Source organism: Antechinus flavipes, chromosome 1, assembly GCF_016432865.1.
Source record: "Antechinus flavipes isolate AdamAnt ecotype Samford, QLD, Australia chromosome 1, AdamAnt_v2, whole genome shotgun sequence".
Classification (NCBI taxonomy): Eukaryota; Metazoa; Chordata; class Mammalia; order Dasyuromorphia; family Dasyuridae; genus Antechinus; species Antechinus flavipes.
Genome location: NC_067398.1, coordinates 262,170,087 through 262,182,578, shown reverse-complemented (window position 1 = coordinate 262,182,578; position 12,492 = coordinate 262,170,087). Strand labels below are relative to the sequence as shown.

Here is a 12,492-nt window from a genome sequence, read left to right as displayed (position 1 = left end):
TTTTTGGTCTGTTTGTGAATTTCCTAAAAATAGAGTGACCTGAAATGCTTTGAATTAAAACCAAATTCTTCACTGGTAATCTGCTGGAGTTTAGTTTGAATGAATAAATTATGCCTGGTAGAAAGCAATAGAAGCACTTGTTAGTGTAATTTTAAACTCTCCCAGTAAAGTTAATAGGGAGAAAGCAGCAACAAACACAAGAAACCTCATTGTCTGGGAAACTAAATCTTTCTGAATGAGGCCAGTGCCCTGTTGAGCACCCAGTGGAACAGCTGCCCAGGAGATTAAGTGAAACAGAAGGTCAAAAGCAAAAGTTGCATTCTTTTTGTCCCCTTTCTTTTCTTGAGAGTGAGTCTCTTCATCTCATCTAATTTGGGAATTACAGCTGCTCTGCAGGGGCCCAATCCCACCATGATTGACAAAGAACCTTTGACCTTTTCAATTTCTAATTTGGGCTGGTTCACCCCTCCTTAAAGTCCTGATGATTGCCTGTTACTGAGGATTCATTATATTGATCCTGAACTTAGTGTGGACACCTGATCCAGTTCAGAACAATTACAGCTTAGAAATTCCAAACTCTAGTGATCTGGCAGCCTCAATCCTCACCTGACCCCTTCCTAAGGAGAAGGAATTAACACCACCATAAACAAATAGGACCACCATAAACAAAAAGTTTCTAGAAAGCACATGCTTTGGGATCTTTTGGACTCATCAATTACTTGTTGAATGAATTCATGAATAACCTCAAAATAAGGCCTTCCCCATCATTTTTATAATTCAGGTCTAGAGGGTATGCTTCAAGTCTGAAAGAAGTTTTCCATCCATTTTATCATTCAACACTTCTAGTTTTAGGAGTGCAATCAAATTCAAAAAATCGTTTTCAAACCAGATTCTGGAAACTGTTTGCATAATAGGTAGAGGAGAGCAAATAAGGCTTTGTGGTCAAATTCTGTCCTAACACTTTCATCCTCTATAAAAAACATTTAAAATACTTAAAATACATGCAGACATTATGTATCAGCCTTCAAGGCCATGTAGGGTTATCACACAGAAGGCTGGTGGCCAATGATTTTCTACTTGGTGAAACCAAAGAAGATAAGCTTAAGTTGCAGTATGGAGAAATTAGGTCAGCTTTAAGGAAGATTGTTAGACCCTACAGTGGGTAAGAGAAAGGAATTGGTATTCCCCTGAAGGTCATTAAAAAGAAAAACTTATTTGTGTAAAAAGGAACATTCTGATATCTTCTCAGTAGTGTTTTGCTCTAGCTTTGATTCTTTTTTCTCTTTTTAAAAAAATAATTCTTTTTTATTTAAAATTAAATACAAAGATAAAACAAAATGGAAAAAGAAAAGATAGCAAAGGAAAATAAAAAACAAAACAGAACAAGACAAAACATTGTCTTGTGCCCAGTAGAACATCTGAGAGGATTCACTATATTTAACAATAAATTTCCATTTCAAGAAAGCATATATAATAATATATATACATACACCTAGCTCTGTTTCTTCAGAAAGAGCAAACATACTAACACTCTTTGAGTTACAGAGCAGCTGCCATATGCATTTGCGAAGGAATTTTCCTTTCCAGGAATATACTACATTAGTGAAGTTACAGGTCCTATAAGAGAGACAGACAGATTGCAGAAAGATAGAGAGAGACAAAAAAGAAGAAAGGAGGAAAGAGAATTCTTTTTAAAATTGAGAAGGCAAGCAATATGATATCAATTATACATGTGAAATCAAACAAAACATTTCCATATTAGCTATGTCACAAAAATGCCAGAAAAACAAAGTGAAAAAATTGTACTTCAATTTGCCCTCATAGTTGATCAGTACTGAGATTTCTGACAGAAGGGATATGACATATTATGCCTCAGTTTCCCTGAATTGTTCTGCCTCGGTCTCCCTGGTGGCAAACCCCCTTCCTGGCCATTAGGACTGAGATAATTAGGCCCGGGAGCCCTGACCACTAGCATTCCAAAGAGTCATAAACCTCCAGATGGCTTGTCTCAAGATGGGTGGGCATATCTCCTATCTCAGACATCCTGGCCCCTAGAATTTATGATCCTTCTTACCCCCAACCTGTCAGAACTCAATTTATGGTTCTTTCCTGGAAGTTCCCACTCACCAGTGCTCTATTCCCACCTCTGCCTTTGTTTCTCTGATTGCTGGAACCCTATAAGATTCTCTAGAATCCCTCATTCCTTGATGGATACTTGGAGACAAGAGTCTGATCCAGGCAGCTGAAGTCAACATGGATCCTGTTTTGCTCCCAGTCCAAATTCTCCCTCCAATAAAATATTAAAACCCTCTCTAATCTCTATCTTGCCTCAGTTTCTCCAGCATTACATTCAGCTTTCTTCAAATACTTAAAGGTGTAGTGAGGGGCTCAACCCAGGGACACAAGCTCAGAGCTGAAGGACTTTGGAATGATACAAGCAATTTTTGGTCCTATCAACAGGCTTCCTCTTGGAGGATGGGATGGAACAGCCATCCTGTCATGCATATTTTCAGCATTTGAGACATCTCATTAATTTAAGAGGAACAGAGCCCTTGACTCCCTCAATCAGAGCTGACAGGCTTCAAGTGGTGCTTTCTGCCTTTTCAGAGATGAGCAGTGACAGAAGGATGAGCCAAACAATAATTCCAAAGAACTTTGGGACCTCATTTCCAGATTGCTGTTTAGTCACCTATGTTCCAGAAAAAAATACCAAACAAACAGAAGCAGCAGCCAAGGACCTGAAGTCCAGGCTCAGGCTGACATAAGTCAGACATATGTCTGCTGCACTGTGTGAACAGCTTCCATAATTGTGACAGATATACCACGGAATGTCCCCGAGAGAGAGTTTCCACTGATGGGAGCAGAGAGAGAGAGAGAGAGTCAGAGAAGCAGTCACGTTTATTAAAAATCCACACTTATTCAGGGGAGGGCTCTTGCTACAAAAGGCTGTATGTGATATAGAAAAAAAAATCACATTTATTCATTTTAGCCACAAAAAGAACTAGAATTAATGGGAGGTAATTGTAAGAGGAAAATTTAGACTTGATATGTGCCCCCCACAAAAAAAAAAAATCTCCTACTTGTTTTTGTTGTTTGTCCTTTGTTTTCAGAGGATAAAAGGTAAAATAAACTACTTAAGTGATAGTAGCTGCTCCCTTACTGGAAGCCTTCCAGTAAAAATTGGATTTGTCTGATGGATCATAGCTAGGAATCTTTTAAGGAATATGATCTTTGATCTTTCCACTCAAATTCTGGGCTTCTGGAGTTGCCCTTCATTCAGTAAGCATGGTGAAGTATATGGGAAATGAAGGGAATATAATCTTTTCTTGAAGAGAATTTATAATCTAATTGAGATATTTTAATTTAATTTTTAAAAATTATTGACAAAATTAATATAATATCCAGCATTTATGTAATTTTTTTGGTAATTCATAAAATGTCTTTTTTACCCATTTGATTCAAACAATAATCCTGTGAAATAAATGCTATCATTATCTCTATTATCTCTATTTTACAAATAGGGAAATAAGACTGAGTTTAAGTGAATTGATCAGAGTAATATGGCTAAAAAGTATCTAAGGCAAGATTCAAATTCAAATCTTCTTGACAATTTCTACCTGCTGTGTGACTTTTCTAGGCTACTTTTTCTTATCTGTAAAATGAGAGAATCAGAGAATTTCTAGTGTCCCAAACAAACTCTAATTCTGATGATTTCTGATTTTCTATATAACCTTTCTAACTTCCACTTGTGAAAAATAACAATATAAAACTTAAGAATCAGACAACAAGATAATAATAATACAATGAACACGAATCTAGGGCTGCTGGGTGGCCCATTGATAGAGTGCCAGACCTGGAATCTGGAAGAACTGAGTTCAAATACAATTTTAGATACTTATCTGTGTGATCCAGGGCAAGTCACTTAACCCTATTTGCTTCAGTTTCTTCATGTGGAAAGTGAGCTAGTGAAGGAAATGGCAAATCACTCCAGTATCTTTGAACATAAAACCCTTAATGGGGTCACAGTGAGTCAGTCACAATTGAAACAAGTGAATAAAAAAACCCATAAATCTATGTAGCACTTATATTGGAGCAAAGAGTTCCTACAGGGGAATAGTGTGAAATAAGGTCAGACAGATAAAGTAGGACCTAATTATAAAGGGTTTTAATTGTCAGGCTGACAATTGATTGATTGATTGATTGATTTGCATTTCATTCTGAAAGTGACAGATGACATTGAAAGATTTTGAGCAAGAAATTGAGATAATCCTTTCAGAAAGATTAATGTGGTGACAGTGTTCAGGTCATCCACAAAGGTAGTTTCATTTGCTCTTCTCTGTAATTCTCAGGTCTGGCAGCATTCTATTCCATGGGTGAGGGGCAGCCTAAGACATAGAAGAGACATCTCTAGGCTGGTTCAGCATGTCCTCACTCAAATAGAAGGCAACTTCGGAGAACCACATTGATGGATGAGGACTTTATCCACTGCTAGCAGCAAATTCTATTGGCTTGATTCACTTAATAGGTTGGTACCCTCTCTCTAGACTTTGTGTATTAAATGAGGAAACTAGACTAGATCATCTCTAAGGTCCCTCCCAGTTTTCAATCGTGTGAACCTATGAAAATTCAAGATTAGGTATGATAAAAATCAAAAGATAGCAGCACACTCTTAGCCCTTATGGGTGATCATTCCTTGAGAGCAGTTAAACCTCAATGTAAACTGAGGCAAGGACTACTATGAATTAGAGAACATAATTGTAGTGGTCACTTAAGATTACATTTATTGAGCTGTGTGAGCCACATTTAGTTCCATGGTGATTTTTATATAGTTTATTTATTTATTTATTTATTTTTTGCTAAAACAATTGGGGTTAAGTGACTTGCCCGGGGTCACACAGCCAGGAAGTGTTAAGTGTCTGAGACCAGATTTGAATTCAGATCCTCCTGACTTCAGGGCTAGTGCTCTATCCACTGCAATATCTAGCTGCCTCAATTTTTATATAGTTTTTAAAAAAACAGCCTCTACCTTCAAAATGTTTAAGATCCCTAAGGAAGACAGGAATTATCTAATCCATGATTTAATTTATCCATTAAAAATTAAATTGCTAATGAGGTGATCCAGGCCAATTTCAAAGGACTTCTGATGGAAAAAGCCATCGGCATCCAGAGAGAAGACTATGGGGATTGAGTACGAATCACAACATAGTATTTTCATCTTTTTTGTTATTTGCTTGCTTTTTTCTTTCTTATTTCTTTTTCCTTTTTGATCTGATTTTTCTTGTGCCCTATGATAAATGTGGAAATATATATAGGATTGCACATTTTAAAAAATTTTAATAGCTTTTTATTTACAAGTTATATGCATGGATAATTTTACAGCATTGATAATTGCCAAACATTTTGTTCCAATTTTTCCTCTCCTTCCCCCCACCCTTTCCCCTAGATGGCAGGATGACTAATACATGTTAAATATATTAGAGTTCAAATTAAATACAAAATAAATATACATGTCCAAATCATTATTTTGCTGTACAAAAAGAATCGGACTCTGAAATATTGTACAATTAGCTTATGAAGGACATCAAAAATGCAGGCGGGCAAAAATATAGCGATTGGGAATTCTATGTAATAGTTCTCAGTCATGTCCCAGAGTTCTTTCACTGGGTGCAGTTGGTTCAGTTCATTACTGCTCCATTAGAATTGATTTGGTTCCTCTCGTTGCTGAAGATGGCCAGGTCCGTCAGAATTGATCATCATATAGTATTGTTGTCGTACTACTCCTGCTCATTTCACTCAGCATCAGCTCGTGTAAGTCTCTCCAGGCCTCTCTGAAATCATCCTGCTGTTGTTTCTTACCGAACAATAATATTCCATATTATAGAATTGCACATTTAACTTATATTGGATTGCTTGCTGTCTAGGGGAAGGGATGGGGAAAAGGGAGGGAGAAAAATTTGGAACACAAAATTTTGCAAAGGTTAATGATGAAAACTATCTTTGCATATATTTTGAAAATAAAAAGCTATTATTAAAAAAACTAAGTTGCTGAATACTCACAAATTTTACATAGGAAATCAGAAATCATAGGAATTAATGTGAGGGACATTAGAGTTCCTCTATTCTCTCATTTTATAAATAAGAAAAAGGCTGAGAAAGGACTGTCCAAAGTCACAAAGCAGCTAACTAGCCAAGCTGGGGTTTGAACTTAGGTAAGCTGCTTCCAAAAACCAACTTTTTTTTTTTCTATAGCTATATATTTGCATAAACATATAAATGTACTTGTGATTAAATCTAGCTATGTTAAAATTTTAAAATCTCATTATTTATTATTATAAAAGTTTAAAGGGCACATGATTTTTTTTGAAATTCTTTCATTTATCTTTATAATTTTCTTTCTTTGTTTCCTCTTGCAAACCCAAATGTCTCTTTTAACTGAATCAACTACAGGATAATGTTCAACGAACTCAGAATTTATTTCCTGCTTCTTTTCTTGATGGGCCATTCAGTGGCAGCTTTGAGATCTCCAAATTCGAGGCAGGGTAAGTCCTGAAGGAAAAGTGATTTTCCATGCATTGGAAAACTTCTATGAAATGTATTGTAATAAGTTTAGATCAATTTAGGTACATGATATTCTAAGATGGGGAAGATATTTATGTCTAGTCAGATGGTTATAATTCAAGTTTTCAGAGTTTTAAATGTCTCATTCTATGTACAGGTTGGTATTCATGGTGATAATTTATCAAGAATTACCCATATATGTCATTTCTTGCTCTTCATTTATGGTACTCTTGTATTTTAGAAGGTCGGATAATCTAACTTTAGTTATATGCTCACTGGATTTTTTTTTTAAAACAGATTTGCATCCATTACTGCAGAAAATGGCAGTGAGTATTCAATCTTCTTTTAATCAAAATTCCTTCTACCGTAACACACTAACATTGGGGGATAATATTTGACTTTATCTCTTGTGCCTTCTAGGAAGAAATAATAGAGGGAAGATATCTGAATGGTAATATGTTCCATGGGATCTTGCTTGCTTCTCATTACGGTTTCAAATATAATTGCAACATTGATCTCTCTGTGGTGATTCAGTTTTAAGCTGTCTTTCTGTTTTATTTCCCCATACAGCTCTTCTGGATTTGATCCAGTTTCAGAGGTAATACAAAGAATACAAGGTTCTACATATTCCAGAGCATTCTTCTAAGAACTGTAGGTTTGGGAGAGAAGGGTGAGGTTGTTGTGGGTTAATGCCTTTCATAGAATGTGGAATATCATGGGAACTTAATATATTTTTAATAAGTCACAAAATAAAATCATAGATTTGGGATTGTAATGAACCCCCCAAACAAGATTTTCCTTAAATGATAAGGTTTTTATATTAAATTTGGTGGATTATGATTATATTATTGAATATTTGGAAATTATTATAATTAAAATTATCATCATTATTTTCACTTATTATGGTATTCTACTACCAACTTATTTATTTTCATTGCCCATATTGTCCACATTCCTGTTTTCCATTAACTCTGACAGTCATAACTGACCACAGCAAATCCTTAACCTGTATCTCCTTTCTGTTTCCAATTAAAGTTCTAATGTGTGGACATCGGACTTATCCCAAAGACTCATGGCCTATTTCCATTCACGAAATGTTGCTTTTACTGTGAGCAGTCTTCAGGTTTGTGCAATCTTACTTTCAAGACATAGTCACATCACTGGACCTATTTCTTTTTGAAATTTTTTTGACTGCTGCTGCCGCTAGAATTATTTCCTGAGCTCTCAGTCTGACTTCTCACAGCCTCAAAAAAACTCGTATAGAACTGTTCATCATTATTCATGATGACTGAAATCAGTCAATCAACAGGCATTGATTTAGCATCTATTATGTTCTAGGCGTTGTGCCAAGCTATAGGGATACAAATGCAGAAGTGAGACAATCTTTTTTTCTCAAGGAGCTTACATTCTAACTGGGGAATGCAACACAGAGCATCTCCTTCTCTCTGCTGACTTTTTCCTATAGGGGGAAATAGCTAGGGAGGATTTTCTGGGTGCTGCCTTTGAGAGGAGTATTTTCTGATTAGACCAAAAAAAAGTGAGGTGTTAGATATGGCTTTTTTGGTTGTTTCATTTTTATACATGTTTAGATGGTAAACTTTCTGAGACATACTATTTTCTTTGTGCCATCCTATGAGAACAAGAAGGGAAGGGATGGAAAAATGGGGAGGATGACCTGAAAGAGAAATTGCTTAAAGGGCAATATTCTATATGTTTGTATTCTGACTTTAACACTTGTAAGTAGCACAGCTAGCTTTCAAAACAGAAACCTCTGCAATATGAGAGTCCCTCCCCAGAAAACCCAGGAAGAATCAGGTGCCCTATTTAAGCTAGAGTCAAAACAGTCTCCCAAGGAGTGACCATGTCACCTAGAAAGACCACAGTATCCCTGTTTCCTGGTCCCAGGGAAAAGGAATTCATGTTTGCTTTCTCCAACTCCTGTATCTCTTGTTGGCGTCATGTGACAGAGACTTCTAAGGTAGCCCCTGAAATGTTTGGCAGCCCTCAATGGCTTTGTGCTTTCTTTAAATGGAAGCCTTTAGGGAAACTGAAAAGCAGGGCAACTCGCCAAACAATCTAAAAGGCATCCTTGCATCCGCCCTGCGTCAATTTGCTTTTATCCCCTTCATTCTCAGGCTACCATGAAAAATTACCTGGAGAATCTTCTGTATCAGCCCCAGAAGCTGCTGGCAGATTTCCGACACACCGATGACCAGCAATTCCGGACTGCTATGAAATGCCTGTTTGAAGACAAAAAGAGCCGATTGGTAAGGAGGCCCTAGCATTGTGGATCTGGACCTGGAGATAGAGAGGAGTCAGGTCCTTAAAACTGCTGAGAATACCTCAGCACCAGCAATGCTGCAGGCAATCAATAAGCTTTTATTATTAAGTATCCACTATGAACTAGCCATTGTGCTAAATGGTAGACAAATACATAACTGACCCAATTCTTGTCTTAACTCTTGAGGGAAAAATGCATGTCAAATGCCTTCTCCTTTTCCTATCTGAGAATGTCCAAGAAGAAATAGTTATTGAGTTTAATAAAAGGGTGTTTCCCTCTTTCCCCTGTATTCAGAAACCAAAAAGTACCAGGAGAACTCTGATAAGGAATAAAATAAGGATAGAAAAAAGAAAGGAAACTTTACCATCTCTAATTCATTCAAAAGTAATTTGTAAATTATTTTCTTATAGGCAATAAGAAGTGAGTGAGTGTGAGGTTCCTAGGGATTCAGAACGACAGAATTTGGGAAGATTTCCTTATATTGGAGGCAGGTGTTGAAGAGGGTATTTGGCCAATTTGGAAAAGCATCTTTAAGATGTGCCTGACTATTCTGTAATGAAGATCATCTTCATTCATCACAGATAACTCCAGAAATGAGTTAGCTGAAATGATTCAGTTTTTCTCTAAATACATTGTGGTAATGATTGTGTAACATTAAGGCTTAATAACAATTCACTTATTCTTATCAGATAAACAAAAGGCAAAATAAAAGTCCTACACAAGGCAAAATTAGTTGACTTCAGAACTGGCTAATGGGAAGACAATATAAGATGTTCTAAAGTTCAAAGCTTATTTTCTTTTTTCCTACTTAATAGTATTTTTTTTCCAATTGCATGTAAAGATGGTTTTCAATATTCATCTTATAAGATTTTGAACTCTTAATTTTTCCCCTCTTTCCTCTCTCTCTCCCCTCCTCTTTCCCAAGACAGCAAGCAATCTAACAGATTATACATGTATAATCATTTAAAACATATTTCTATATTAGTCATGTTGTGAAAGAAAAATAAGAACAAAAGAGAAAAACCTCAGAAAGAAAAAAAAAACAAAATAGTGAAGATAATATACTTCATTCTGCAGTCTCCATAGTTCTTTCTCTGGATGTGGATAGCATTTTCCATCACAAATATTTTGGAATCATTGGGAATTACTGTATTGCTAAGAAGAGCTAATTCCATCATAAGTGATCATCACACAATGTTGCTATTGTGTACAGCATTTTCTTGGTTCTGTTCACTTCACTCAGCATCAGTTCATGTAAGTTTTTCCAAGATTTTCTGAAATAAGCTTGCTTATCATTTCCTATAGAACAATACTATTTCATTGCACCATAACTTATTCATCCATTCCCCAACTGATGGGCATCCACTCAATTTTCACTTCCTTGTCATTAAAAAAAAAGCTGCTAAAATATTTTTTATACATTGGTCTTTCAAAATGCATTTGCTCAAAAGTTCTTGAATATTGTTATCATGGTCTATAAGTAACACTCTATTGCCAAAGATATAAATTACAAATTACAAAATTCCAAGCAAGATCAATTTATTAGCAAAGTATGAATTTGCCGATAAATAGGGTCCCAGCCTCCTCAATCGGTTAAGATCCTGAATAAAGGCTGACAACATTTTTGTAGGAAAAAAGGAGGTATATCCAAAAACTAGAAGACAACATCATAAATAACAATATGGTTAGGAAAACAATATGATTGCTTATAAAGCCAGTGACATTATAGAAGGGTAAAACAATATGAGTGACTGGAAATCAGGAATGTGATCCTAACAACAGTCCTTCCTTTCATCTTGTCATTAGAAAATGCTGATTAAAAGAGTCTGCAAGAATAACTAAAGGTATATAGATAACAGAATTCCTCTAGTGGTATAAGAACATTTGGTATTATAGAGATAACAAATTTCCTTTTAATTAAAGTGATTTATAGTGCAACTGAACTTTTAAACTTCACTCAGAGAAGGAAAACTGAACCTCTGCACCCATATAAGCTTCTGAATTTACCTCAAAGACAAAGAAAAAGAACTTTGGAAGTTAAACAAAATGGCAGCAGTGGTACAGAATAGAATCAATAACAAAATAGAATCAGTAGAATCAATTTCTCAAACCTTAATCATCAATCAACAAGCATTTAATTCTGTGCTAAATACCAGGCACTGTCCTAGGTGCTAGAGGTACAAAGACAAAAAGAAAAAAAATTCCCTCAAGGAGGGGAAATAGTGGGACAGATGAACAATGGCCAACCAATGGAATGTATGGGTTCTCCCTGGCCCCCATGATAAAAAGCTGTTTAAGTCTCAAACTACATTCTCCAAATAGAGGAAGAATAGAGTGGGAGCAGGAATTTTCTCTCCCTTTAAAGTGTCCTGAGTGCCCCATTCTCTCTACTAAAGAAGCTGCTAGAAGGGATAGGGCAAAGCTTTACTTGTTTCCTCACACTGACTCCCTGAGGTAACTCCTGTGTCACATATATCCATGTGTACTGCAGCTGCCTTATGCTCAATGCTGGAGAGCCCATTGTTAAATTTTATTGTAAATATTTAAACCTCAAAAATCAGCAAACTACAAACAAGGGCTTGATTTATTTTTTTATTGACTGTCTAGATTTAAGAAAATGATGATGAAAATGTTATGTTGTATAAGGAGAGTTGGTTATTAAACATTTAGTTGCAAACATGTGCCTTAGCAACTGAAGCTGTTAGGAAAGGTTTCCCATCAAACCTGACATTTGAGTTGGATTTTGAAGGAAACCAAGTATTCCAAGAGGCAGAGGTAAAGATGGAGTGCCTTCCAGGCTTGGAAGATGGTTAATTCAAATACATGGTTTGTTGTGTCAGGAACAAGCAGACCAGTTTTATTTAGTTCATTCAGTTAACCAACACTTATTAAATGCCTACTATGTGCCAAGCACTGTGCTAAGAGCTGAGCATGTAAAAAGAGACAAAATATAATCCCTTGCCTTTGAAGAACTCACAATCTAATGTGGAAGACAAGAAGCAAACAAACCCAAGGCTGGATAGATCCAGGTTCTGAAGGACTTCAAATGACTCTCTTGTGTTATTCCTAAGAATAGATGCTGGTAAGATAATTGTATAAATTTATAAATATATATATGTATTGGATTTAATATATATTTTTTCTTTTTTTTATTATAATAGCTTTTTATATACAAAACATATACATGGGTAATTTTCCAGCATTGACCCTTGCAAAACCTTTTGTTCAAATTTTTCCCCTCCTTCCCCCCACCCTCACTCCCCTCCACCAATACATGTTAAATATGTTAAAGTATATGTTAAATACAATATATATATACATATACATATTTATATAGTTATCTTGGGATTTAACATATATTTGAATATGTTTAACATATAATGGATTACTTGCTATCTAGGGAAGAGGGGAAGAGGGGGAATAGGGAAATTTGGAACATAAGGTTTTGCAAGGGTCAATGTTGAAAAATTATCTATGCATAATTTGAAAATAAAAAGCTTTAATAAAAATTTTTTAAAGATCAAATGAGCTAATAATTGTAAAGGGCTTAGCATAGTGCTTGGCACAGAGTAAGTGCTATATAAATGTTAGCTATTATTATATAATTTTTGTAAAATGCCTAGTACAGTGTCAAGCTTATAGTAGACACTTAT

General features: G+C 35.6%; 1 protein-coding gene across 1 annotated transcript in view; it reads left to right on the top strand.

The window, feature by feature from the left end:
• Positions 1-4,469: 4,469 nt before the first annotated feature.
• OTOA (otoancorin) overlaps positions 4,470-12,492 on the top strand; it is an 81,493-nt gene continuing 73,470 nt past the window's right edge. Inside the window, exons 1-7 of the mRNA XM_051972364.1 lie at positions 4,470-4,525; positions 6,448-6,539; positions 6,856-6,884; positions 6,979-7,009; positions 7,129-7,156; positions 7,594-7,681; positions 8,694-8,825. Of these exons, the coding sequence (XP_051828324.1) occupies positions 4,470-4,525; positions 6,448-6,539; positions 6,856-6,884; positions 6,979-7,009; positions 7,129-7,156; positions 7,594-7,681; positions 8,694-8,825 (456 nt within the window). The remainder of the gene's footprint in view (positions 4,526-6,447; positions 6,540-6,855; positions 6,885-6,978; positions 7,010-7,128; positions 7,157-7,593; positions 7,682-8,693; positions 8,826-12,492) is intronic.